We start from the raw sequence: 27,270 nt of genomic DNA on the forward strand, positions 1-27,270 counted from the left end.
ACAACCACACCCAGCTCCCATCCACTGCTTTGGCATTGCCGATTGCAAAGACCTTTACAAGAGGTCAGTGACATTGTCTCCATTTTCATGATGGGGAAACTGAGGCAGAGGGCAGGTCTGTAATTTAGTTGACGTCACACAGCAACAGAGGCTCAGGGCTGGCCTTAGAAACCTGGAGTCCTTGCTCCCAGCACCCCTCTCCCCAGTGTAACCACTAGTGCCCTGTCCCCTCTCAGAGTCAGGGACAGACACCAGTGGTCCTGATGCCAAGTCCCTGCCATCTCTAACCACTAGTCCCCATCTCTAACCTCCTCCCACAGCTGGGGAAAGAACCCAGGAGCCCTGAGTCCCTATATCTTGAAGGCCCTGACAGCCCTTTCCCTGTGGAGCCCACACAGGCAGGGGGGCGATACCTACACCACTTTCTGGATGGCGGTGGCCGTGTGCGTCTTTCCACGAAGCTGCTCAACTCCCTGGACAAGGTTGTCGGGGTCACGATTTCTCCTGTACTCCGTGAAGTCAAAGTACCCTTTAAACTGATGGGAGTACTGCCTGAGCGCGAACTGCAAGAGGAGGCCGGGGAAAGAGAGAAACAGCCCGAGGGATGAAGGGTCAGAGAAGCAGGAATCAGACTCAATTAAGGGCTGGGGCAGGTGTTCGGGGGTGGCTGGTTCTGTGGGAATTTCTTCCTGGTTTGGGATGCAAAATCCATTGCTGCTCCCTGGAGCACAGCGCCCCCTGGTGCCGCACTGGGGTACTGGGGTCAGCCCTGACTGGGAGGTGAAAGTGTCCCCTACTGAGGCCTCAGCCCTACTCCCTGCAGCACAGCGCCCCCTAGTGCTGCATCGGGGCCAGCCCTGCCTGCGAGGGGCAGGTAAATAGGCAGGGTTCTGCCTCTGCCTCTTACCTGCGTGTCGGTGCCACAGAAACGCTTCATGATCTCAGAGAGAAACGTCTTCATCTTTCCAAAGTCCCTGGGTTCGATGCTGCTCGAGCCGTCGATGAGGAGCGCGATGTCTGCGACGAGTGTGAAGCACTCTGAGGGGACAGGGAAGACGCGCGTCCTGACTCACCGCCACAGGGACTGAGAAAACCCCTTGGATAGACCTAGACCAGAGCCATGGGCCCAGCCAGGTGTATAGCCCCACACGCACCCCGCCAGCCACCCCGGTCAGACCAATGGCCCCTCTATCATCCCTGCCCTGCTATTGAGGGGCCCTGACTGCAGAACAGGACACACACTGGAGTGAAAAATATACCCAGCCTGCCCATAGCTGGGGACAGACCCCAGGAGTCCTGGCTCCCAGCTCCTACTGACGTCCTGAATCAAACCAATCGGCCCCTCTAGGCTGGTATCTCAACCCCTAGCAGACACAGGGGCCCACGACCCATCTCCCTCCACCGCCTATTGCTCGTGTACCCACCCATAACCCCAGGGTGTGAGTACCCCCATCCACTTTGGGGTCAACCCTCACCCGGCTGGGTGTTCGGGATACGCTGCAACTTCCAGAGGGTCTGGTGCAGAAGGAAGCAGGCATCATTAATTGCCTCCCCCATCTCCTGCCAGCTGGATTAATGCAACATGCGCCTCTGAGTAGGACACCCGAAAATTAGAGGCACCAAATTCTCAGGTGTCCCTGTGCAGCTGTGGGCGCTGCATGTGGCTAAGGGGCTGCTCTCAGCAGGCAGCGGGGCTGCCTTCTCCCTGCTTTCCCCCCTCCCCTCCCCTCCTTCTTGCTCCTGTGGAGGGTCCTGCCCGAGAGAGGGCAGAGAGTAGCAGAGGCTCTGCTCTCACCCCACCTGCTCCCCTGGGACTCAGCGGGCTGCTTAAACAGCACTTTCAGCTGCCACTCTCATGCACCCCCAGACCCAGCCTCTCCCCACTCTCACGCTACAGCTGTTCTGCAGGGAATCTGCTTGGTGAGCAAACCCCAGAGAGAGAGAGTGAGCGACCGACCAGCTTGAACGTAAGAGCGGTCAGACCAAAGGTCCATCTAGCCCAGTGTCCTGTCTGCCGACAGTGCCCAACTCCAGGTGCCCCAGAGGGAGAGAACAGGAATCATCCAGGCTGTGTCTAGACTGGCAAGTTTTTCCGCAAAATCATCTTCTTTTGTGGAAAAACTTGCCGGCTGTCTACACTGGCCACTTGAATTTCTGGAAAAGCACTGACGATCTCATGTAAGATTGTCAGTGCTTTTCCGGAAATACTATGCTGCTCCCGTTCGGGCAAAAGTCTTTTTCCAAAAGACTTTTGCGGAAAAGGGCCGGTGTAGACAGCACAGTACTGTTTTCGGCAAAAAAGCCCCGATTGCGAAAATGGCGATTGGGGTTTTTTTTTTTGCAGAAAAGCGCATCTAGATTGGCCAGGGATGCTTTTCCGGAAAAAGATTTCTGTTAAAAGCATTTTCAGAAAATCATGCCAGTCTAGACGTAGCCCCAGTGATCCCTCCTCTGTCATCTATTTCCAGCCTCTTACAGACAGAGGCCAGGGACACCACCCCTGCCCATCCTGGCTAAAACCTGCCTTAACCATGACCGCTTTTTACTTCTGGTGCTAACCCTACAAGGGGAACCAGACCAACAACCCCGTTACAATATGAATTCTAACTGAAGTCTGATTGCAAAGTTTAGGGCTAACAAGCCAGAACTGATCACGCAAGGCAGGTCTAGAGGGGGGAGAGAGAGATCCTGCCACTCCGTGAAGCGTGAAGGGATCCGGGTTCCCAGATGGTGCTGGTAGCTGGGGGTCCAGAGAGTTGGAGACAGGCAGAGGGAGCCCCTAGCACAATCAGACCAGAGAAGATGAAGTCCCAGTGAATTCAGATCCCGGCATCAGAACGCTTGTCGGAGCGCGGGGAGGGGTTTTTTGTAGGGAAACGACAATGGGTCTTTCTCTCTCGCCACAGAGGGCAGGACAGGAGGCAGTGGGGTCAAACTCCAGCAGAGCCGATTTCGATTAAATCTCAAGAAAAGCTTCCGACCGGTAAGAAGAGCAGGACAGAGCTGCCTAAGGACGCTGTGGAAGCTCCTTCCCTGGTGATTTTCAAGAGGCGGCTGGACAGCCGTCTGTCCTGGATGGGTTTGACACAGCTAGCCCGGCCTCGTGGCAGGGGGATAGACAGCCTTGGCCTGCGCAGTCCCTGCTACCCCAATGTTCCTCTGGCCTGCAGAGTGAATGGGAACCAACCACGTGTGGGCGGGGCACCGTGGCTGTTTATAAAGTATTCTCTTGCCCAGCCCTGAGCAGCAGCCACAATTACGGGGGTCACAGGGGCTGGCTCGTCTCCCCCAGCAATGCAACCTCCAAGAAGTGAACCCGGTTTGCTGTTGAAACTCACCCTGTTCCCTGAGTTTCCCCCATCCTGGCCCTGGCCTAGTAGAGCCCTGCTTTCCTCCTGTGAGCTGCGCCCCGTGCGTCCCGCTGCCACCTGGCTGGGGCACAGCCCCCCTGGGGTTGGAACCCTGTTCCCTGCTTACAGCATGCAGCACTCACAGGCGAAGGGGGGCACGGCCCACGAAGGTTAGCGCCTGTGGGAACGGCTGGGAGTGCGGCGATTGTGCAGTGGTGTAAGAACAATGTGTGTGGTTGTCTCCGTGGCAGTGTGTGGGGGAGATTGCGACTGTTTTCTGGTTGTCACTGGCATATGGTGTATGATTATGATAGTGTGTGTAGTAACGAGGGCCTGAAATGCGCGCCCAAGAGTGTAAAACACGAATTGGCAATCGGCCCAGTGTAGAACAGTCATTGGCACTAGGTACTGACTGTAAAACAGTGGTTGGTGCTGGACATACATTGAAAGCGCATTCCAAAAGGACGATACCACCAGCTCGTTAAAAAAGACCTTGGTACCCACACTCCCCACAGATACAGACCCAGATCCAGGAAAGGGTCTAAAATGGCAGCATGATGGATAGAGATGATTTAATCAAACCATGAGGTGCAGGGTGAGGGCTGCTATCTAAGAGGAGTCAGAAAGTGGCAACTAGACACGTCAGGAGTGATGTGAAACTTGTTTGTATATAAAGTGATATCCTGAGGGGACAGGCTTTGTCCAGCTGAGGGGGCACTGGGATCTCCCAGATAAGAACATAGGAGCAGCCAGACTGGGTCAAACCAAAGGTTCATCCAGCCCAGTGTCCTGTCTGCTGACAGTGGCCTATACCAGATGCCCCAGAGGGAGGTATCACAACAGGTAATCCTCACGTGATCCCTCCCCTGTCACCCGCCTCCAGAGAAACAGAGGCTAGGGACACTATTCCTACCCATCTGGGCTAATAGCCATTGATGGACCTAACCTCCACAAATCTATCTAGCTCTTTTTTGAGCCCTGTTAAAGTTCTAGCCTTCACCATATCCTATGGCAAGGAGTTCCACAGATTGACTGTGCGCTGAGTGAAGAAAAACTTCCTTTTGTTTGTTTTAAACCTGCTGCAAGTTCATTTCATTTGGTGACCCCTAGTTCTTATATTGTTGGAATAAGTAAATAACTGTTCCTTATTCACTTTTTCCATATCAGTCATGATTTTATAGATCTCTATCATATTCTCCCCCCCCTTAGTCTCCTCTTTTCTTCATAAGGGACCCTTACCAAGCCCTTAATCAGTTTTGTTGCCCTTTTCTACACCTTTTTCAATGCCAATATATGTTTTTTGAGATGAGGCGACCACATCCATATGCAGTATTGAAGATGTGCGTGTACCATGGATTTATATAGAGGCAATAAGATATTTTCTGTCTTATTCTCTATCACCTGTTTAATGCCTCCTAACAATCTATTTGTGTGTTTGCCTGCCGCTGCACATTGAGTGGATGTTTCCAGAGAACTATCCACAATGACTCCAAGATCTCTCTCTTGAGTAGTTGTAGCCATATTAGTCCTCATCATGTTGTATGTATAGTTGAGATTATGTTTTCCGATGTGCATTTCTTTATATTTATCAACATTAAATTTCATTTGCCATTTTGTTGCTCAGTCACTTAGTTTGGTGAGACCTTTTTGAAGCTCTTCACAGTCTGCTTTGGTCTTAACTATCTTGAGCAGTTTTGTATCATTTTGCCACCTCGCTGTTTACCCCTTTCTCTAGATCATTGATAAATAAGTTGAATAGGATGGGTCCCAGGACAGACCCCTTGGGGGACCCTACTGATTACCTTTCTCCACTCAGACAACTTACCATTTATTTCTATCCTTTGTTTCCCGTCTTTTAACTGGTTTTCAGTCCATGAAAGAACTTTCCCTCTTATCCCATGACAACTTACTTTACTTAACAGCCTTTGGTGAGGGACCTTGTCAAAGGCTTTCTGGAAATCTAAGTACACTATATCCACTGGATCCCCCTTGTCCATCTGTTTGTTGACCCTCTCAAAGAACTCTAGCAGATTAGTGAGGCAGGATTTCCCTTTATAGAAACCATGTTGACTTTCCCCCACAAATTATGTTCTTCCCTGTGTCTGACAGTTGTATTGTTTACTATAGTTTCAACTAATTTGTCTGGTACTGACATTAGACTTACTGGTTTGTAATTGCCAGGATCACCTCTAGAGCCCTTTTGAAATATTGGCATCATATTAGCTATCTTCCAGTCATTAGGTTTGAAAGCTGATTTCAAGGATAGGTTACAAACCACAGTTAATAGTTCTGCAATTTCCGATTTGACTTCTTTCAGAACTCTTGGGTGAATGCCATCTGGTCCTGGGGACTTTTTACTGTTAAGTTTATCAGTTTGTTCCAAAACCACCTCTAACACCACCTCAGTCTGGGGCAATTCCTCAGATTTGTCATGTAAAAACAATGGGGTTTGGGAATCTCCCCAATATCCTCAGCTGTGACGATTGAAGCAAAGAATTTATTTAGCTTCTCAGCTGTGACTTTATCACCTCTGAGTGTTCCTGTAGCATCTCGATTGTCCAAGGGCCCCACTGGTTGTTTAGCTGCCTTCGTGCTTCTAATGTACTAACACATTTTACTATTACTCTTTGAATTTTTGGCTAGATGTTCTTCAAACTCCTTTTTGGCTTTTCTTATTATATTTTTACACTTACTGTGACAAAGTTTATGCTCCTTTCTATTTTCCCCGCTGACTGTCTGTCCATTGTTGGGGTACAGGTGTGAAGTGGTTCTACAGAATCTACTGATAGCTATTATCAGGGCTCGCTGAACTGCAGTGAGCTCCGCTCGCCAGCCGCACTGTCCTGCAATCTGCCTGCGCATGTGCAGTTCGCCCAAACCCAGCTCTTCTGCCTATTATTGTAGTTGGGTGCCATTGATCCTTATCTGATTTGTGGTCCTTGAGGGCTCTCTTAGAGCACAATTGCACAAGTCAACATGAGCCACATCACTGAGCACACATGCAAGTAGCCTTCTGGTTCTCATTATTGACAGAGCAGGAGACCTGTCAGGACACCACGACAGACCTACTACAGCGTGCAACTGTGAGTGTATTTGGGTGACTTAGTGTCATTTTTGGGTGTGACTTGTATGTCTCAGTATCATGTCTGCCTCGGTCTCTGTGTAGTTGTGTATGCCTGTGTGTGCAAAACTCTGTATATTTGAGTCTCTTTGAGTGTAGTGGTATGTGTCTGTCTAGTTGTGTCTGTCTGTCTCATGTTTTCAAGTCTGTTGAGCTGTGTTCCTGTGTGTGTAAGTCTGTTTTATGTGCACGTCTCCTTCTCCATGTAGAGGTGTGTATCTATATGTCTCCATGTAGTTGTGTGCCTCTGTGTAATTGTATGTATCTGTTTCAGTGTGGGTTGGTCAGTGTTTGTATGTGTGTTTTTTGTCTCTTGGTGTAAGTCTTCTTTCTTTCTTTCTTTCTTCTCCCTCCATATCACACCCTTGAGTCCCCTCCATCCACATCAGCGCTTCTCTTTTCAGATAACACGTCTCTTTCCTCTGAGCTTTGTTACCTTCTCTCCAGGCAGCACCCTGGAAACTCACATGTCCTAGGAGAGCATCTACACCCCCCAGCCCAGCACAGGATGGACCCCCTGCCTCTGCTCCTCTACCTGTGCACAGGTAAGTGCCAGACACAGGCACTGGGAAGAGCTGGGATTCTCCCCATGGGTGCCCAGCGAGTGCCCCTCTGACAGGGGGATGGGAGCAGCTGAAGACTCCTGGGTCCTGTCCTTGGCTGGCTCTGGGAGAGGAGTGGGGTCTGGTGGGTTACAGCCTGGGGCCTGTGCACCAGGACTCCTGGGTTCTCTCCTCAGCTCTGGGAGGAGAATGGGGCTCTAGTGTCTGATGGGAATGGGAGGGGGTAGGCTGGGAAACTGAACTTCTGGGTTCAATTCCCTCAGTGTTCCATTCCCTCAGACTCTGTCACTGGGAACCGCAACTTCCCTTCTGCGTGGGGCTTCACAGGGATGTGGGGTATGTGTTGCGGGGGAGGGGGCAGTAGGCGTGAGACAGATGCAGTTCTGCTATTACTTGGGTTTTCTGTAAAACTTCCACCTCCTGCGGTGTCACATCCCCTCAGCGGGAGGGAGGAGAGTTGACCTTGTGCCTGAGGGTTGAGGGGCTGGGCTGGAAACAGGGCACAGAGAAAGGGTGAAGGCAGGAGTGGGGGAGGCCATCTCAGATCCTTCCACACCCCTCGGATCGCCTCAGTTCCTGTTGTGCCTCTTTTACCTCCAAGCCCCTGCCCAGCAGTCAAATAATTCTGTGACCAGTGTGCCCCACAGCCCCATCGCTGCTCCTCCTACAGTGACAATAGGCAGCTGAGGCTAGTGAGTGGCCTCCTTCATCTCAGGGGGCTGCAAGAGTGTCATAACCAAGATGGTCTCCCAGGCCAGGGCAGTTTTGCTCACTGCACGTCTGTGCCTAGAATGTGTGGGAGGTATGGACTGAACTGGAGCAGCACTGTGGCTGGAGGCAGAAGGAGAGCACAGAGCTCACACTTAGGGCTGGGTGCAATCAGCCTGCCCCAGCTTTACATGTGTATCACTTTAGTAATAGTAGGGAAAATGACACAGATGGAACCAGCAGGTTCTGGTAACTCTGTGCATGGACAACGGTAAACACAATATCTTGTGGGCCACACACAGAACCCTGATGGGTCACAGGCTGCCCACCGCTGTCCTACGGTTTCTCAGGGTTGGAGGAGGCAGCTCCAAGGGGATTCTCCTTCCCATTTTTCCCAGGCCTGGGCTTGCAGGGTTCGAAGGCTGAAGGGGAGGAGAACTCTGCACTGGGGGAGCTGGCTACGCTGTGCATTAGAGGAGTTCAGCGTAACCACTGATTGGCTGCCTGGTGTTTTGTTGGGGAGGGTCTCAGCTCTGGCTCCCACAACACAGGCTTACCAGGCCCCCCTGTGCTGATTGAGAAACTTTTCAGAGAGACCAAGACTGGCCTGGGGCAAGGAGCTCCCAGCGCAATGATGCGGCCAGTCCTGGGATGCCGGAAGGGAGGCATCCTGAGCAGAAATAAAAAGTCCTCCTCCCTCTGCATTTGCCAGTGGTGCGACTGGGCTGGAATCCTGTCTCCAGTTCTGGTGCCCACCCCCAGGGCTGTCCTTGGGATTTACGGTGCCCGCGGGGAGGGGCGTGTGTGATAATTTATTAGAGATGTGATTTGATAATCTCCAGTGACACACCAATGAAATAGTCTTAAAACAGAGTTTAACCTCAGGTCCTGTCGAGTAACACAGTCAATTCAGGAGCTGACAGGCTGTCCCTGGGGTTGGCAGATGCCTGTGAAATGGCTTTTTCACCTCCAGAATGGCTCTGTCACAGATTCGATGTGCTGCTAATTGGCCCGGCTGGCTTTGATCCTGGCAGAAACCACCAAGGTCGGAGACCTCCTGGACTATAGACAGGGGGGACTGGGTGGATCCCCGAGCACTCGTTCAGCACATGGGGCTCTCCACCCCCCCGAACCTCCCTGCACCTACTCCAGGAGGTGATGGCGGCCTTGCCACAGCCCGCTCTCCATTTCCTGCAGCGATCCCTGCAAGAGTGTACGCTCCACCCCTCCTTTCCTGCAAACCCTCCATCCTTAGTTATCAGGCCCCTGTTCCACGGCCCCCCCCCCCCCGGCTCTCCCATCTCTGGACCCCCAGCCAGGTGAAGGATTTGCAGTCGGTCTGTTTCTGAACCATGCCAAGAGAACAGCTGTACATGCTCGTGCTCTGCACTCTGCATTTCCTCACCCTCGTGTCCTGCCCTGACGGCAAGGGGCGGGACTGACACCTCTGGAGGGTGGGGAACCCCATTGGGCCAGTGTGTGTTCCACCTTAATCCCACGGCCCATCAGGGATATCAGTTGGCGGCTCCAAGGAGCCGTGAGCATAGGTCTGTACTAGGCATGGTTCACCCCCATCCCAGACACCTGCCCTTTCTGCAGCATGAGGGAAAACCTGGCACACGCTTACCTTGAATGCGCCAGGTTGCAGCCCCTGTTCCGGCTCCTCCATAACCTCTTATTGAGGTTCTGGCTGCACTTTTCCTCCCACCTTTTCATATATGCACACCCTATCTGTGGCCCCACAAAGTCGCAAGACCTCCCTGTCAGCCTCCTCCTGGCACTGGCAAAAACTGCCATCTACAACACCAAGAGGAGGATGCTGGACGAGGGGGTTCTCTGCGATTGTGGGGCCTACTTCCGTTCCTCCCTGGTTTCACGTATCTGGGCAGAGTTCCTCTGGGTGGCGTCCACTGGCTCCATCGATAGCTTTGAAGAGCCGTGGGAGCTGTCCAGGGTTCTCTGCTCAGTGTCCCCGTCTGGTTCCCTTGTTCCCCACACCTTGATCCTGTTCGTCATTATTTATCCCCAGAAATCAATTGGACCCTGGCTCTAGTCGTGAGGGGTTGTGCCTGTCCACCCCTGCCAGGTTTTTCCAAATAGTGCCCCACTACACATACCTTATTTTGAAATTGGGAGCGTCTACATAGCACTTATATCAAAATAAAGCTCTCTTCTTCTGGAAAAAAAGTTAACTAGATCCTCTCTGGAGGAGGTAGAGCCACAGATCAGGATTAGGAAGAGGCATATGGGTTGACAGTAAGACACAGGAGGGTGCCCCACATTTTCAGCTGACCTACACAACGGTGTATTCTGCATAGGGGAAAGGCTGGCTCTACCCACACTTGCTGGAGGACGTTGATAAATTGGAGAGGGGTCAGTGGCAGGGGAAGGTTTTGAAGATCAGAGGTCCTGTGGTATAGCAATAGACTGAAGGAGCTCAACTTACTTACCTTAACATAGAAAAGGTCCAGGACTGTCTCGACCCCCATCGGTAAGTGTGTACGTAGGGAACAAATAATTGGCAAGGGGCTCTTCAGTCTAGCATAGGAAAGTCTAATGTGATCCCATGTCTGGAAGCTGAAGAAAGATGGATTCAAGTTGTAAATAAAACAGAACTTTGTAGCAGCGAGAGGCATTAACCCCTGGAACAATTTACCCAGGGTGGAGGTGGACTCTCTCTTGCTGAGAATTTTAAAATCAAGAACAGACGGGCTGTTTTTCTAAGTGTTCCAGTCTGACTCAAAGAGGCTTTAATTCCAGAAGCTCTCTGGCTTGTGTTACACAGGTGAGCATCTTAGATGCTCTGGTGGCATAATACGTAAATCGATGAAGGCTGAGGCCTGGTCTGCACTAGGAGTTTAGGTCAAACTTAGCTGCCTTAGGTCTCTTTTCTAACCAGTGAGCTCACACCCCAGGCCTGTTCCACGGATGTTAAGGGCTACTGAAGCTGATTTCTGTACTTCTGCTTTTCATAAGGAGAAACACTAAATTCAACCTTGCATGGTCGACATTAGGGTAATGCAGAGTCAACGCAGTGAAAGTTGATGGTCTTGGAGGTGTCCCACAGGACCCCAATGTGACTGCTCTGGCCAGGACTTTCAACTCCACTGCTCTCCCAGGTGCACAGGGAAAGCCCCAGGAAAAATTGAATTTCATTTCCTTTGTGTCCAGCATGGTGAGCAGACCTCACCTCAGCAGCACAGCTGACCGCGAATGCCCAGGGTCACAAATAAGCCCCTGCGTGGAGTGTGAAGGCAATCTTGGACCTGGTTGCCACGTGGGGAGCAGAATCTGTGCAGGCAGAACTAGGAAGCAGCGGAACAAATGCTGATCTCTATGCCAGGATCGCACAGAGCATGGTGGGAAAAGGATACAGCAGGGAAGCCCAGCAGTGTCATGTGAAAATAAAGGAGCTCGGGCAGGCGTACCAGAAGGCAGAGGAGGCAAAGAGTCGATCTGGTCAGAGCCACAAACATGCCACTCCAATGAGCAGCTGTGTGAGATTCTAGGGGAGGACCCAGTCCCACCCCAGTCTGTGGATTCCTCCCGAGAGACTCTCCAGGCAGCCTTGGGCAGCAGGGTGTAGGACAGCGTGGATGAGGAGGAGAATGCTCAGAAGATGAGTGGAGCTTCTGATCTTACTGGCCGCCAGGACCCTTGTATAACTTTGGAGCTAATCGCCCCTCCCAGGATGTCGCACTGCTGGGCCCTGATGGCAGGGAGGGCACTTCCGGGGAGTTCACGTTTTTAATCATGCTACAAGTGGGTCTAGGCAATTGGGGGTGATATGGGGTGGCCACTCTGTCTACACATCGGGGCTTCCTGGAACAGCTTGTTGTTAAGGTGTCTGGAGCCAGAGCAGGAATCCTCCCTGCACAACTCCATGAAGCTCTCAGCGAGGAACTCTTCCATCCTTCTTGTCTCTTCTGGGGAGGCTGCCTTATTCCATCCTACACATTAGGACACCTTCCCACGCCAAGCCAGCAGAAGTGGTCTGGTGTCATTGCAACAGGAAATATTGCAGCATAAGGCCCATGTTTCTGGCCACAATCAGTCAGCATCTGTTCCTTATCACTCTGGGTGATTCATGTGTGGCAACCCGAATGAAGCAAGGGAAGCTGGGTATGTAACTATACCACAGCAGGACACTTCTGTTCGATCATCCCCAGCATAGCATGGTTTGAACCACTGCCCTTCCACTGCATCTGCCCCCCCTTTTTATTGCAGGCTCCTCGGTGTCCGTATGAGCCTCTGCCCTGTTGCCGTGTTTGAGGGTCTGGCTACACTACAGAGTTTTTCAGAAAAACAACTATTTTTCCAAAAAAAACCCTTCAATTATGTCCACACTGCAATTGCATTCTTCCCAAAGAAAATCGAAAGAACAGAGGGGTTTTTCCGACATTGGTAATCCTCATTCTATGAGGAAGATGTCTTTTTGCGAAAGAGCTCTTTTGGAAAAAGGCGTGTGTGGGTGGGGAAGAGGGAGTTCTTTCAGAAGAAGAGGAAAGAGGAAAAAGCACAGGTGCCCTGATGGCCACTCCGTCCATAGTAACCAGAGCTTAAATGCAAGAGAGCGTCCATTCGGTGTGGACTCTCTCTTTCAAAAAAGCAGATTGCTTTTGTGTGCGGATGCTCTCTTTTTGAAGAAGTTTTTCCGGAAGATCTCTTCCAAATAAAGGTTCTTCCGAAAGAAGCCTGCAGTCTAGATGGAGCCTGGAACTCCTACCCCCAACAAGCTCCTATGGGAAGGGAAAGTTGCGCTCTCTTGGCAGATGGGGGGTGCTGAACTCACGGTTACCACATGAGCCCCTGCCCTGTGCAGACGCTTGCCTAGCTACAGAAGCTGTATCACACATGCTTTCAAAGCAGAAGCAAAAGAGCAAGCCCCAACTTGTCCCTTACCATGCCTGCCACCAAACTGAGTCCTGCTGCTCCCTTAAGATCTCTTGGGTTCACGTTACATAACTTGGGCCCTGTGCATAACACATGCCTATTGTCTTGGGCAGATGTTCTTTTGTGCTAAGAGATTAGGTTCTGCATTCCATAATGTATGGGCATGTCTAGAGTGCCCACAGCTTTTGAAAGAAGATATGCAATCTTCTTTAGGAAGCTATGTACCGTCTAGATGTGCCCTATCTCCTGCAAAGTCTGCCCTTCAACATTTGTTACAGTGAGTACAACAGTGAGCCTGCTGCTCACTTCCCCATTTCCTCTAGCTGTTTGGCTCAGGTAGATGTGAAGGCAACAATGTAATCAAGATGACGTGTTCAATGAGCTAACTCAATATACCTGCATGGAGAGGGCACAACTAAATGAGTAGAAGAGATGCTGCTACAGGAGATTTGAGTGGAGGGTGTGTCAGCTGAAATGGTCAGGAGAGGGTTGTGTGTGTGTATGTTATACACCCGAGACTTCAACTGCTGAGACCGGGGTCCCTTGCAGCGGGCAACCTGGAGGAGGTTGACGGGCGCCCCAATTCTGCCAACCGACAGTCAGGGCAGTGAGTGGTGTGTGTGTATGTGTGCCCGAACCTTTGCAAGATTTTGTTCAAAAGGGGTAACATCTTTTACAAATGCCAATTTCTCAGTCTTCTCTCTGGGAGCCTTCTTAAAAGATTGCTTACATTTAAACATTTTCTAGTATACCCAACCTCTTATTGGGACTAAAATAGCAATATCAATACCTCCTTTTTTTTTTCTTTCTTTCTTTTTGGAGGGCTACAATTTGAACTTTCTGATCTCAGGTAGTTTGCTGATCAAACTTAGCTATTACCTGCAAAGTTTCTTTGTGCTGCCAGCTAGGGCATTTACATCACAAAGGAAATCACAACCTGTTGTGGCTCCTGGAGTCTTCACAGCATTTTAATTTGTTTGCAGTTTTTACCCATTCTACAGTATACATGGCATGTCATAGAAAAATGTGCAATCTTTGTTTACAACACTACTTAGCCACATTAAACTTTGCATAGAGTGTAACTCTTTCTTTATGCTTACAGTTTTCCTGTACCTTCATTAAACAACTTGGACTGAAATGGTCTTACTGAAAGTAAACCAAACCAATTCATTTTAAACCTACAAACAAGATTACTGGACCTTGAAAACTTCATTTATTTACACATATTTTATATATATATATATATATATATATATATATAGAGAGAGAGAGAGAGAGAGAGAGAGAGAGAGATCCATATATTTCTCTATATAGAGATATAGATATAGATATCTACACACAGATACACATACATTCTCTCTGAACCTTTCTTACACTATTTCTACATAGCTGTACAACAATTATATTCCCCTTTTATTCATTGGGGTAGTTAAGTTCTAATAGAACCCCTCCCTATAGAGTTCTTTTAGCAGTCTCTCTAATCAAATGTACAGATTTGAGTCAAATTTGCCTGGATTATTTACAGACATTCCTTTGGAAAAAGGGCCCATTTTTCCTTCAGAATGGCTGCAAAGAAACCACAATTTTCTATCTACACCATTTTAGCATTTGCACAAATGCTCAATTCTCTCTATTCTCTGTAGAGTTAAATTCTCTGTGGGTTTTCTTCTTAAAACTTTCTTATCTCTAAAAATAAAAAAAACTGGCCTTGTTTCAGATATTACTCTTGTAAGTATTGTTTTAAGGATTTAGATTTCCAGTACTTACAGCCTTTTTCTTAGTTCTACCACAAGGCCTTCAATCTATCTGTTACCTGCCTGCTTGTCTGGGCCTGATCCTGTTTTCCATTTCTGCCTGCTTGTCTGGGCCTGATCCTGTTTTTCTTGCTAAATGGAAAGTGGCTCCTTTCCACAGACTCAGGCTTTGTCCCATTCCTTAACTTGCAGGCAGTTCTATATTTACAGAACTGCACCCACAACTCCTCAGGATTTCCCCAATCCTTTTCTAACATTTCTCTATCAAATTTTGGGTTGCCCCAACCTTCCTGGGCAAACCCTTTTTCTATACCACTAAAATCCACGTCTATCATGACAGCTTCATGTTGCTGTATGTGAACCAGTAGCACAATCCTTCTGACTACGCCAATTCTGTCAGCTGAAATGGTCAGGGGAGGGTGGTGTGTGTGTGTTATACACCCGAGACTTCAACTGCTGAGACTGGGGTCCCTTGCAGCGGGCAACCTGGAGGAGGTTGACGGGCGCCCCAACAAGTTTACAGGGAGAGCTTATAACGCCTCAGATTTTAGCTGCTAGAATACAAAATTCCTTCGCAGCGGGCAGCCTGGGGAGGCTGAGAGATGCCCCAACGGATCTGTCACCTGGGAGTGACACAATCCAAAATGCCCAAGCTCTCCCTATATCTGTCCCTTATGACCGGCTGAAGTTCTTTTTAAATTGTGCTTGGTTCTGTTACAGCAACTGAAGGAGTCAGGTTAAAGCTTAAACAGTTACTATTTTATTGTTACAGGATAAACTTAGCTGTTAAATGCTACTACTGTGTTACAGATAACACAGTCACTACAAAGGACAGGACAGAAATTACACTAAGAAGTCACTTACAGGTACCATAAAACCCTTTTGATTCTCTGAGCTCTTATTAAATGCATGCAAAATAGACACCTAGCAGGTATATATTCTCACCCCTGCGTTCCAGACTTGGCGTGGCCAGCGTCTTTCTCTCAATCCCTCGGGAAGAAGTAGGGCGAGGTTGGGTGTCCCACAGACCTCGGGAGACAATCAATACCTGCCAGCAGGTATAGGTGATTGGAGCTCAAATGGGGTGGGCTACTAAACCCCTCTTTATACCCCGTGGGTCACATGGGCTTCTTCCTGGTCTCAAGTGGCCAATTAGGAAAAATGGCTTTGAACACCAAGTTTCCCACGAAAGGTGCAAAGCATAATTCACACCTGGGGAAAATGCAGACAATGGGCACCTCTGGTATGTGATGGGCAAAGATTCCTCTCCTGAGACAGTGCAGGCGTGTCAATTACTGATACTAGCCATCAGGGCGACGGGAGGCCCCGGGTCATCAGCTAGCCCATTTACTGTCTGGTTTCTGTTTATGGTAGAGTCAGGGACAGGCAGCACACCTGCGTTCCCAGGGCATCAAAGGCTGACTGCCTTTCTCTTGCTCTCTGGGTGGGGGGGGGGGGCAGAAACCAAGATGGGGTTCATGTCTGGCTACAGGGTGAGGACGGGAAAGTGTGCAGGGAACGCACAGTGAAGACACAGGAACACATCTCATGATGTGCCTGGTAGAATCACAGGTGAGTCAGATGCTCAGAGTCCCCCTCTGGCCATGTTGAACCACATTCCCGCCTCATCACACTCCATAGCCTCCCCTCCCAGATGTCTTAGAAAACGGTGGTGGGGGATAGGTGGGGGAATTCAAGGGCAGCCTTATACCTGTGTGATTGCTGCACAGGGAGATTGTGATATGCCACTTTCCCTTCCCGTCTTCCCCTAAAGCTGCTGCCTGATCTCCTTTTCTGTCCCTGCTTCCTTGTGTTCCTTACATAAACCCCCATGATTTCTCAACAACAGTATCTTTATTGTTTATATTGCATGAGTGGGGAGAAAGTTACAGGGTTTATGCGCAAGCACACTTAATGCGGGGGTATCTCGTTAAGCGCAACTAGACTGTTATATTGCTATCTGGCCATTCACAAAACTGTTTTTCAAAGCCTCCCAGATTTGCAGTACCCCTCGATGTGCTCTTATTATTGCCCTGGTGTCCAGCTGCTCATAATTAGGGGCTAGGTGCTCTTTGTCGTGTTCCCTCCCGCACCCGACACAAAATTTTCCCCCTTATGTTCATAGATATTATGGTGCACACAACAGGCTGCCACAATAATGGGAATGTGGCTTTCCCTGAGGTCTAATCTAGTCAGTAGACTGCAGAACCTTCCTTTTAAATATCCAAAAGCACTTCCAGCACCATTCTGCACTTTCTCAACCTGTAATTGAACTGCTCCTTACTGTAGTCCAGGCGGCCTGTGTACGGCTTTGTGAGCCCCGGGAGCAAGGGGTAGGCTGGGTCTTCAAGGATCCCTATTTCAATTTCAACACCTCCAGTGTTAAGTTTCTGACCTGGGAAGAAAGTTTAATCTTGCAGCTTTCTGAGACACTGGAGTTCCTAAAGATGTTTGCATCATGCACCTTTCTTGACCATCCCATGTAGATGTCAGCAAAATGGCCCTGCCACACCTTCAAGAAGTGCCCCTCGCGGTTTATGTATTCCTTTGCGAGATGGTTGGGTGTCAAGATAGGGATGTGTGTTCCATCTATTGCCCCACTGCTGTTAGAGAGCCCCATTGTGTCATAGACATAGGTGTGTGCAGCACATTTCATTGGGTGTGCACCCAAATAATTTTTTAAAAATGTACTTTGACCCCCATTAGGCACAATCCTAACCCCTGTTAACCACATCCCTGACCCCCATTAGCCACACCCCCTGACTCCCATTAGCCACATTTCTGGAGGTAACACGCTCGGGGCAAGATGGACACGACCAGAAGTAAAAGGTGTCATGTGATCCCCCTCTAAGGACTTTTCCCACCATCCTCCTACCAATAGGCTGCATCTAGATTGTCATGATTTTCCGGAAATGCTTTTAACGGAAAAGTTTTCCGTTAAAAGCATTTTTGGAACAGAGCATCTAGATTGGCACGGACGCTTTTCCGCAAAAGCACCTTTTGTGGAAAAGCATCCATGCCAATCTAGACGCACTTTTCCGCAAAAAAGCCCTGATCGCCATTTTTGCGAGTGGGGCTTTTTTGCGGAAAACAAATCTGAGCTGTATACACTGGCCCTTGTGTGCAAAAGCTTTGCGCAAAAGGGACTTTTGCCTGAACAGGAGCAGAATAGTATTTCCGCAAGTAGCACTGATTTCTTACAGTAGGAAGTCAGTGCTTTTGTGGAAATTCAAGCGGTCAGTGTAGACAGCTGGCAAGTTTTTCTGGAAAAGTGGCTGATTTTCCGGAAAAACTGGCCAGTCTAGACACAGTCATAGGGATTAGTTTGGCCCCCACCAAACCCACTTCATGCAACTATCCTGCAATTGCATTAACCCAATGAGTGTGACATTAACTCGGAGGCAGAGAGGCTGGGGGAAGTGTTCCCTCTAAGAGTTTCCTCCCATGAGCAGAATGAATTTTGCTTTGTGCACCTGTACTGAGTTCATGTGGCTTATTTGGATGTGCCACTGTGGCATCCAAGTTATTAATAAATATCTTATAAACCTCTACCTTTCCCCTCTGCTGCCATGTCTCCTCCCCTTGCTCCATCATCTCCCCTGGTGCCTGCTGCCTCCCAACCCCTCACCCTCCTCTGCTGTTCTGACTCCTGCCCTTCTTACTGCCCTCAGTCTTCCTAAGACCTGCCCCCATCCACCAGCCCTTCTCTTCCCCTGTTCCCACTCCTCCAATAGCCCCACTCTGATCATGTGAGCTACCCCTTCTCATCCCCCCTCCTAACTCCTCCCTCTACACACCTGCCCTGTGAATTGACCCACTCCAATTTGATTACCAACTGTCTAGTAGCTGTCTGGCATTGCAAACTTCCACAGGGCTATTGCCACTCACTTCTCAGCTGTCAGAGCAGGTATCATTCTGATGTTCTTGTGCTTCAGGCCAGGGAAAGCAAGTCTCAAAATTCCACGAACATTGGCTAATGCATGTGTCAGCCGACGATTAGGGCTCCCTATATTTGTTCCTTAAGACCGGCTGAAGTTCTTTTAAATTGTGCTTGGTTCTGTTACAGCAACTGAAGGAGTCAGGTTAAAGCTTAAACAGTTACAGGTTTATTAAAGAAGCTTATAAATTATATGGTTGCAATGGCTATTGTTCTATTTCTTAACTACTAGCAAAATATAGATCTTAAAAATGGTTACAAAGAAGATAAAGATAGAAAAAAAATAGAAATAATGGTACCAAGTAACAGCTTACTCTTTCTATGTGTACACTTAAGACAGAGGACCACATCCAGGTACAATTTTTACCCCCTTCTGTGCCTCTCGACTTCAGCATGTCAGGCCAGGGCCGGTCCCTCAATTCCTAGGAAAGTCGAAAATACGAGGTGGGCGTCCCCATAGAACCTCGGGAGGTCAAACACCTAACCCGACCAGCAGGTAGAGGGTAGAATGACACTCAAAGTGAGTGTGTGCTGGACCTATCTTTTATACTCATGGGGTTACGTATTTTTCTTTCTTATCTGTCATGCCAAATGGGGCTGGTCTGTCTTTTGTGAGACCAGTTCTTACAAGGGAGTTGTGAACTTAATTTACACTTGTAAGAGAGATAACTAAATTGGAATTACTGGGGATTCTTTTTTCAGTGGGAAATTCCTTTTTTAGGGACTGTGTGTGTGTTCGAATCAACATAGGTGCCAGCCGGTGGCAGTCTCACATATCCTGATCTCTCCTCATATCTATGTTTCAGCTTCTCAGGATCAGATGAGCCAGCATAGACTATGCTGATTTTATTGCTCCTTTTCTGTCCTGTATGCTTTAGGAAGGCAAATAAGATGGATGTGATGGAGGCGGGCCGTCTGGCCACAGCATGCAAAAGTTTTGCTGCCACTGCTGATTGTCCCATAGCTGCATAACTATGCAATCCCACCAGTCTGTGCCGGTGTCATGGCACCAGAACCGAAGTTCCACTGGGTCAAGAGGATTGACTGTTGGCAGCATCTGCCAATTACTCTGCTCGAGCGCTCCATACAGGGGTCTGTTTATGGCCTTCACACAGTTTTCCTTGCTTTGATGGGCCCTGGCTAGACTCTGGACATGCTGCAAAATAAAGGCATGAAATGTTCACTATGAACGTCTTAGCACCTTGCTGCAGAACAGAGTCCATGCCTTCCCTGCTACAGTGTCTGCATGAAGAACCATGCAAAAAAAGGTGTGAAAAGATTGTTTGCCATTGCTTCCGAGGAGGGGCAGAGGGAGGAGACAAGTTCATTATGGGATGCTGCCAACATGTACCCAGAACCACCTGCTGCTTTCCCGTCAGGAAAAATCTAACCCAAAATCCCAAGAGGTGGTAGGAGCTGTAGGATAGCTACCCACAGTGCATTGCTGTCAAAGTCGACAGTAGCCACCTCATGGGGGACGCTCTACGTCGAACACTTGCAGGCAGTGAGGCACCTTCGACTTAACAAAATCGGGTGCTAAAAATCAACCTTGATAAATGTGACACAATCTCTTAGCAGTGGTGAGGCCTGATTTGCATGGAATGTTTTGCCTATCACGGCCCTTTAGACCAAATGTGAGGGAAGTTTAAATGAGCTGCAAGGGACAGGGAGAATGCTGGGAGTCTATAACAGCTTTGGGAAGAGAATGGGGTCTAGTGGTTTAAAGCAAGGAGTGTGGGAGTCAAACCCACACAGAGGAGAGGCTTTTCCCTCAGACCCACCATTGGCCCTGCTCTGCATGGGGGAAGCTCTAATTAGTGGGTGTTTAACCCCTGCAGTGCTGACCCTCAGCTGTGGATTCAGCATGGACATGGAGGAACCCATCCCCTTCAAGAAGGCAGCTGCGGGGTTCGGGCAGAGCGTGGTGCAGTTCGGGAGTGCCAGCGCTGGGGGGTAAGGGTCAATCATGGGCTCAGGGCCCTACATTTCTGTGTTTCGTGCCCACCCCGAGGGGTCAGTCTGGCTGGGCTGCCCTATCTGGGCCATGGCCCCTGGGAATAATGAGATGTCCCCTTTGCCCTCCTCTGTTTTCTCCCTGCAGGCTGCTTGTTGGGGCCCCGCTTCAGATGGGAAACGTGAATGAAACTGGCAAAGTCTACAAGTGTAACGTGGGCTCCAGACACTGCCAGGAGATCCCCATCCAGAGTAGGGCCCTGCACTGTGGGGCATGGTGGGGCAACATGGGGGGGGGGGAGGAGGATCTGAGATCAGGATTCCTAGATTCTATCTCCAGTGCTATGAGAGGAGCGAGATCTAGTGGGCTGAAGTGGAGAGGGGGCAGGGCCAAGAGTCAGGATACCTGAGTTAAAGTGAGATTTATTTGCTCACCTTGGTGTGCATCTCTCCCTTTTCAGGGCCCTCTGATGCTGTGAGCATGTCCCTTGGCATGTCTCTGGCTGCCTGGAGCTCCCAGCTCCTGGTAGGTACCACAAATGGGGAGCCAGGGTTGGGACTGGGGTCTGACACTCTCTCCCTGGCAATGCCTCGTGGCTGGCAGTGTGACCAGGACACCTGGGAAGAGTTCATGATTGGGTGACATCATTGTGATTGCGACATCATTCTGGGGTCGGGTATTGATAACTCCAGTAACTAGCAGCATTGTGTAATGCTGTAGTGGGGAAACGTTGTCACTGGGTGATATCTTTGTGGCAATAGTGACTGGACTTATTAGTGAACATGGTGAGCAGCTGACATTGCCATGGAGATAGAGACTCTGCCATGATGCTGTAAGGAATGGAGGTGAGTAGGTCATGTCACCATGGCAACAGTGATTGTGTGCTGCCATAGCAGGGAGAATTATAACTGGTTGATGTAGCCATGGCAACAGTCATGCGCTGCCACAGCAGGGAGCCTAGTAACCAGGTGGTGTCCCTATGCCATTCCACTATGCACTCTGAGAGTCAAGTGTTGGGTCCTGATTTCTGCCCTATGGGAGTCCTGGAGGGAGCTGTCCCTCTATGCCCATGGGGGGGCACAGGCCCCCTGGCCCACGGGCACTGGACAGCTCATGGACCTCGTCCCTCTCTCATGCTCCAGGCCTGCGGCCCCACGGTGCACCGGGCCTGCGGGGAGAACATGCACCTCAATGGCTACTGCTTCCTCCTGGACCAGAACCTCCGGCAGCTCCAGCGCATCCCGGACACACAGCCAGGTGAGGGGTGGGGAACTGGAATCCAGAGGACATGGGGGGGGGAGGGGAAAGGGGGAGGGCTGTGGGAGAGGAGGAGGAATGAGGCTAAATTGTCTCTTGGTCTGATCTGGGACAGCAGGGAGGGCGTGGGATAGCAGGCAAGATGGGCACGCAGATGTCTTGGCAGTTTTGCTGCTGTTTGGTGTCTCTTGGCCCATATATCTTAACATTTCTGTGTAACACCCTCCCCTCCTCACACTCTCCAGAGTGCCCCAAGCAGCTCACAGACATTGTGTTCCTCATTGACGGCTCGGGCAGCATCTTTTCCAATGACTTCGAAAGGATGAAGACGTTTATCACCGAGGTCATAAAGCGTTTCCATGGCACTGACACGCTGGTAACTAGCAACCACTAATTCTGGGCCCTTTGAGCCACTGATCTCCCCTGCCTCTGGCAGGTGGGGCAGTGCCAGAGGGACTGGCGGCGGTGGGGCGGCAGCTCCTATGGGGCCCTTTCCCTTCACATTTGTGTTGATTCCCAATAACCCAGTGTCTCTGCTATTCTGGCCCATTCTTACGCCAGCCTACCCTTTGCCCCTCTTGTCTGCCAGTTTGCCCTCACACAGTTCTCCAGCACTTTCAAGGAGCACTTTAACTTCAACCAGTTCAAGAGTGCGCGTGACATAGATTCACTCATCCATCAGGTTCAACAGCTTGGAGAAGACACCTACACAGCCACTGCCATACTGAAAGTGGTGTAAGTTCTTTCTCTTTCCCCACAAGCACTTCCCCTCCCACCCCACAGACCTGGAGGTTGAAAGAACTAACTCCCCAGCCGGTGCTCCATTTCCAGGAGGGAGCTGTTCGTCTCCAGGAAAGGATCCCGGAAGGCAGCAGCCAAGATTCTCATTGTGGTAACAGATGGTATGAAAAATGAGTGGCTTGGCTACTCAGCTGTGATTCCAGAGGCAGAGAAAGCTGGGATCATCCGCTACGCCATTGGGGTGAGATCTAGCTATCCTTATGCTCACCTTCACACTCACAGATATTTGCTGGGACGCAGCACATACCAACTCCAGCTCACACAGACAAGGCTAAACTTCCACCTTACTCACCCAGGTCAGATCTAACAACAAACCTGCATACTAGGCAACAAGTTAACACAAAGAGAAAGATACAGCACCATCTATTGCTGGAGATGGTCTTCACTAATCATTACAGCATTTTCCTCATTAGTTTAAATTCTTATTTAAGTATAACTCATGGGAATATACATGGTCTGCCATCCATGTAAGTTTCTGTGTTCATCTGCCCCGTTGAATACTATATTCAGCCAGGCAGACACCATTTGTACTTGGATTTATGTGCCAGGAGCTGCAGGGTCTATCTATTATGGACAGACTAGCTGTGGAAGATGGCAGTGAGTCGAGGTCCTAAAAACAGCTTGGCAATTCTGCCACAACTGGTTTCCCATTATGAATAGGACCCTACCCAAATCATGGTCCATTTTTGTAAATGTCACTGTCATAGCATTTTAAAAATGTTGAATTTCACAGTTTCAGATATTTAAATCTTAAATTTCACAATATTCTAACACTGAATAGAGAGCAGGTTAAAAAGAAACAAATGGAAATACTACTTCACACCCCAGTCAACCTGTGGAACTCCTGGCTGGGGGATGTTGTCAAGGCCCAAAGTATAACTGGGCTCTACAAAGTATGAGAACTTCATAGAGGATAGGTTCCTTAAAAGCTGTTAGCCAAGAAGGTCAAGGATGCTCTCCCATGCTCTGAGTGTCCACAAGCCTCTGCCTGCCAGAATTTGGGGTGGGACAAGAGGGGATGGATCACTTTTGATTCCCTCTGAAGCATCTGGCAATGGCTTCTGCTAGAATACAGGGCACTGAGGTAGATGAACCATTGGTCTGACCCAGTCTGGCCATTTTTATGTTGCTCTGTTCCCTGGTCTCCCTCGCACCTTTGCCCCATAAAGGTTGGAAGTAGTGGGTGGAAGGAGCTACGTGAGATCGCCTCTGCACCCCGAGAAGAACACATCTTCCAGGTGAATGACTTTGATGCCCTCCGGGGCATCCAGAACACGCTTCAGGAGAAGATCTTTGCCATCGAAGGTACTGGACCAGGGAGAAGCACTTTGCTCATCCTGGGGCTGTGCAAACAGGTTCCTAGGGTAGAGATGGGCCAGGGAGCTGCTGGGATTCCATATGGCACAGAGACCCAGGAGCTGTCCATCTAAGGGGTACATTCCAGGGTGAAGTGCTAGCAACTCTGACTGTTCCTGTTGAGGGACCAAATGAACTCGTGCACTGACTGGTGAAACTGGCTGGCTCAGCAAGGAATGAGACATGGGACCTTTCCCCTCTAGGGTCTTGGGCTCTGATTCAGGCCCAGGGAAGGGGAGTGGCTGGCTCAAAGGGCCAGGGAACAAGACATGGGGCCTTTGGTCTTCAGGGGCTCTGCGTTGGCCCAAGGAGTGGTGTTCCTTGTAAGCTGAGTGCTTGCATGGCCCCCCAGAAGAAATTCTAATGCTGCCCTGTTGATTAGCAGAGCACCCACAGTAGGCAGTGTGTGTTTCAACAGGTGGTGCACAGCCACATGTGCCTTGGTGCGCACACTAAAATATATTCCACACATGAATGGAAAAAATTAGAGGAAACATTGCCAAGGGGGAGGGAGGACAGGACGTAAGGGATGATCTCACCCATATCTGTCTGTCTCTTCCCTCCAGGCACCCAGTCCCAGAGCGGCAGCTCCTTCCAGCTGGAGATGTCGCAGGATGGATTCAGCTCCCTGCTGTCCCCGGTGAGAGACACCTGGCCCCAGTGTGTGTCCCTCGCTGCCATGTTCTGGGCCCTCATAGATATTTCAAGATAGAATCTGATTGGTTGAATGCTCTGGGGGGGAGGGGGAGGCAGGGGAGAGACCACCTCTTAGTGGTTCAAAACAAGGTAACAGGTGCTTCAGTTTTGCACTCAATGGTGTCTCCAGTTGCCCAGTGCAGCACTAGGGGGTGCTGTGCTTCAGGGAGCAGTATGAGTGCTCAATAGGGGGTGCTTTCCCTGGCAGTCAGTGCTGGCTCTAGGCCCCAATGCAGCACTAGGGGGCGCTGCGCTGCAGGGAGTGGGTGTGGGTTCAGCAGGGACACTCCCCCTTGGCAGTCAGCGCTGGCCGAATGTAGCACAGGGGGCAGGGGCCATGTTCGTGTGTGTGGCTCACCCTGGGTATGTTTTCTCTCTCGCTATATTTTGCTGTGCTGTCTGCTCTGTGCAATCCATCCCCTCCATGTTGGTCTAGGATGGGGCTGTGCTGGGAGTGGTGGGAGCCTATGACTGGTCCGGGGGGATTTACCTACAAGGGAGCCGCGGGGAGCCGAGCTTCATGAACATATCTAGAACCTCTGGTGACATGGATGGTGCTTACCTGGGTAAGAGCAACATGCAAGAAATCTGCCAGCACTGCTCTGGCCCAGTGTGCCTAGCAGCTCACTTCCAAGCTGCTGAGCCCCACCCTGAAGGTGGCTGCATCTCGGTGCCAAGAGAGGGATCCCTGAATAAACAATGCCCATGGCACACCACAGAGGCAGCTACACTGGAACAGAATTTTACTCATGAGCTCTTTGATCTAGCAGAGAGAAGTCGAATGGCTGGGAGTTGAGGTGAGACAAATTCAGACTGGCCATAAATTGTAAAATTTGGAATGGTGATTAGATCATTAACCAGTGGAACAATTTACCAAGAGTTGTGGATTCGCCATCACTGGCAATTTATAAATCCAGACAGAAGGTCAGACAAGAAGTTACCAGTGGTCCCTTCTGGTCTTGGAATTCATGAATCCATGTTTGATTTGGAGTCCTGCAACAAACCCCTCCAGTAATACCTCCTCCCTCACATTGGTCCACAGGCCTTCCAAGCCCTGCTGTTCTGAGCCGTCTGTACACTGAAACGGGCAGTGGGGTCTTTCACATTGAGTGCCATCTTTCACCACTTTTTCCCAGGCTGGGTTGGAACCAGTGTTCCCTCTAATCTTTTCCATCCATGCATGGAATAATTTTTTACGTGCACCGAGGTATGTGTGAATGTGCACCGCCAGCAGAAACATGAAACCCAGCTGTGGGTGCTCAGCTAATTGTCTGGGCGGCACTGGCATCCCTCCAGAGCAGTCGCTCACGTGCCCAAGGTATCACTTCAAGGTATCACTTCAGCTCAATAGGTCAGGAACGTACTGAACTGAGGTAGCAATGGATGCAGAGTGAAGACACATCAACTTACAGGGAACACTGGTTGGAATTAGGGATTTCAGCATCCCAACCCTGAGACGGGGCTCACCGGGTTCCAGGAATGGCAGTGCTCTCTGATATTCTCTTATCGGTGAGAACTTCCAGCTCCCTCGGGCTTATTACCCACACTGCTAGCATTGAGAGAGAAGAATTTATGCGTCTTCACTCTGCATCCATTGCTACCTCAGTTCAGTACGTTCCTGACCTATTGAGCTGAAGTGATACCTTGAAATCTGGGGCTTGGAGTCCATCAATCAGATGGCATGCAGAACATGGACACTAGGGGTACTGTGCTTCACGAACACAGTAGGGGTGTTTCTTCTCAGTCAGTGCTATCCCCAGTACCTCAGGGGTCCACGAGGAGGCGCTGTGCTGCAGAGCATGTCATGGGAGTCTCATTCCCTCTCAGCCAGTGGTGGCCCCTTTTGCTGCCTTAACACTCTGTCCTTGAGCTGTTAGTTGTTTAAAGCCCCACTTTGCAAGGTTCGGCGATGCTGATCTCCCACAAAAGGGAGTAAAGGGGGACTCCAAATACATCCTCCACATGCAGGCTCAGCTGGGCTCATGATCAAGTCCTTATACTGCTCTTGGGCTGCGTGAGGCCCCAGGTTCCGGAATTTCCTGTTTCTCCCCGTTTACTCTTTTGTGTCTCTGTCTCTTTCAGGTTATTCAGTTCAAGTCATCACATCCCAGGGGAGGCGCAGCTATGTGGTGGGGGCCCCTCGCTACAACCACATTGGCAAAGTTGTCCTATTCGGGCAAGACGCCAAGCGCAGAGGATGGGAGGTGAAAGCAGAGGAGTTGGGAAAGCAGGTAAGGGGAGGGTATAGGGCATGATGGGCGGACAGAGAGAGGGAGGTGACTATCCGAGTCAGAGACACGTAAGCTATGGAGGAATGTGATTGGCAGAGGGACATTGTGACAGAGCACCACAGCTAACACTCAGCATGATGACGATCATTTATTTATTTGCTGTGAGGTACTTCCTAGGAACACCATGGAGCAGTTCCAGTTACAGAACTGGACCCCTTTCTGTGAAGCACTATACAAAGAGAGACAGGAAAGACAGCGCCTGCCCCTCAAGAGCTGATAGTCTTCTAGGCTCTGTGTTTGGTTAGATGCAACTCATGTGTGACACAGACAGAGAGGGCCAACATTTAATGTGTGCAACACAGTAGCTAAAATAATGGCACCCTGGCTAGCAGTAAGCACCTCTCTCACATACAACTGCCTGTGTGCTCAGGGAAATAGAGCTGGAAAGATGGCTTCAGGCAAGTTGACTCAATGAATAAACTTTACTTGTACAAATATGGCAGCTAAAAAGCACTGAACCTCAATGAACAATCAGCATTTCTCCAAGATCTATCAGCCTATTATACATTCAATAGGACAGAACAATGACAGCAAGAGCGCCACCTGCTGTGTGTAAAGAGGGGGTGACGCTGAGGATGGGATAAGAATG

General features: G+C 49.9%; 1 protein-coding gene and 1 long non-coding RNA gene across 7 annotated transcripts in view; one reads left to right on the forward strand and one right to left on the reverse strand.

Annotated features, from left to right (window-relative positions):
- Positions 1-2,905: 2,905 nt before the first annotated feature.
- The window catches only part of LOC102452070 (integrin alpha-D-like), a 35,499-nt gene continuing 11,134 nt past the window's right edge, over positions 2,906-27,270 (forward strand). The window contains exons 1-14 of one of the 6 annotated variants that reach the window (XM_075928890.1): positions 2,912-2,983; positions 6,384-6,433; positions 6,919-7,016; positions 20,165-20,279; positions 20,428-20,531; positions 20,741-20,805; positions 21,423-21,537; positions 21,783-21,913; positions 22,127-22,272; positions 22,369-22,519; positions 23,508-23,643; positions 24,261-24,334; positions 24,827-24,956; positions 26,473-26,621. In XM_075928890.1, coding sequence (XP_075785005.1) covers positions 6,980-7,016; positions 20,165-20,279; positions 20,428-20,531; positions 20,741-20,805; positions 21,423-21,537; positions 21,783-21,913; positions 22,127-22,272; positions 22,369-22,519; positions 23,508-23,643; positions 24,261-24,334; positions 24,827-24,956; positions 26,473-26,621 — 1,353 coding nt within the window. In that variant the 5' untranslated portion in view covers positions 2,912-2,983; positions 6,384-6,433; positions 6,919-6,979. Of the gene's footprint in view, positions 3,037-6,383; positions 6,434-6,918; positions 7,017-20,164; positions 20,280-20,427; positions 20,532-20,740; positions 20,806-20,848; positions 21,126-21,422; positions 21,538-21,782; positions 21,914-22,126; positions 22,273-22,368; positions 22,520-23,507; positions 23,644-24,260; positions 24,335-24,826; positions 24,957-26,472; positions 26,622-27,270 lie in introns of those variants that run through there. The other 5 variants (XM_075928891.1, XM_075928892.1, XM_075928893.1 and 2 more) reach the window with 5 other exon arrangements.
- Positions 16,652-20,849, reverse strand: LOC142829386 (uncharacterized). Its single transcript, XR_012903772.1, has 3 exons — positions 20,715-20,849; positions 18,278-18,458; positions 16,652-16,784 (listed from the first exon to the last, which is right to left on the reverse strand). It is a non-coding gene; the product is annotated as an uncharacterized LOC142829386 (long non-coding RNA).

This window comes from Pelodiscus sinensis, chromosome 4, assembly GCF_049634645.1.
Source record: "Pelodiscus sinensis isolate JC-2024 chromosome 4, ASM4963464v1, whole genome shotgun sequence".
NCBI lineage: Eukaryota > Metazoa > Chordata > Testudines > Trionychidae > Pelodiscus > Pelodiscus sinensis.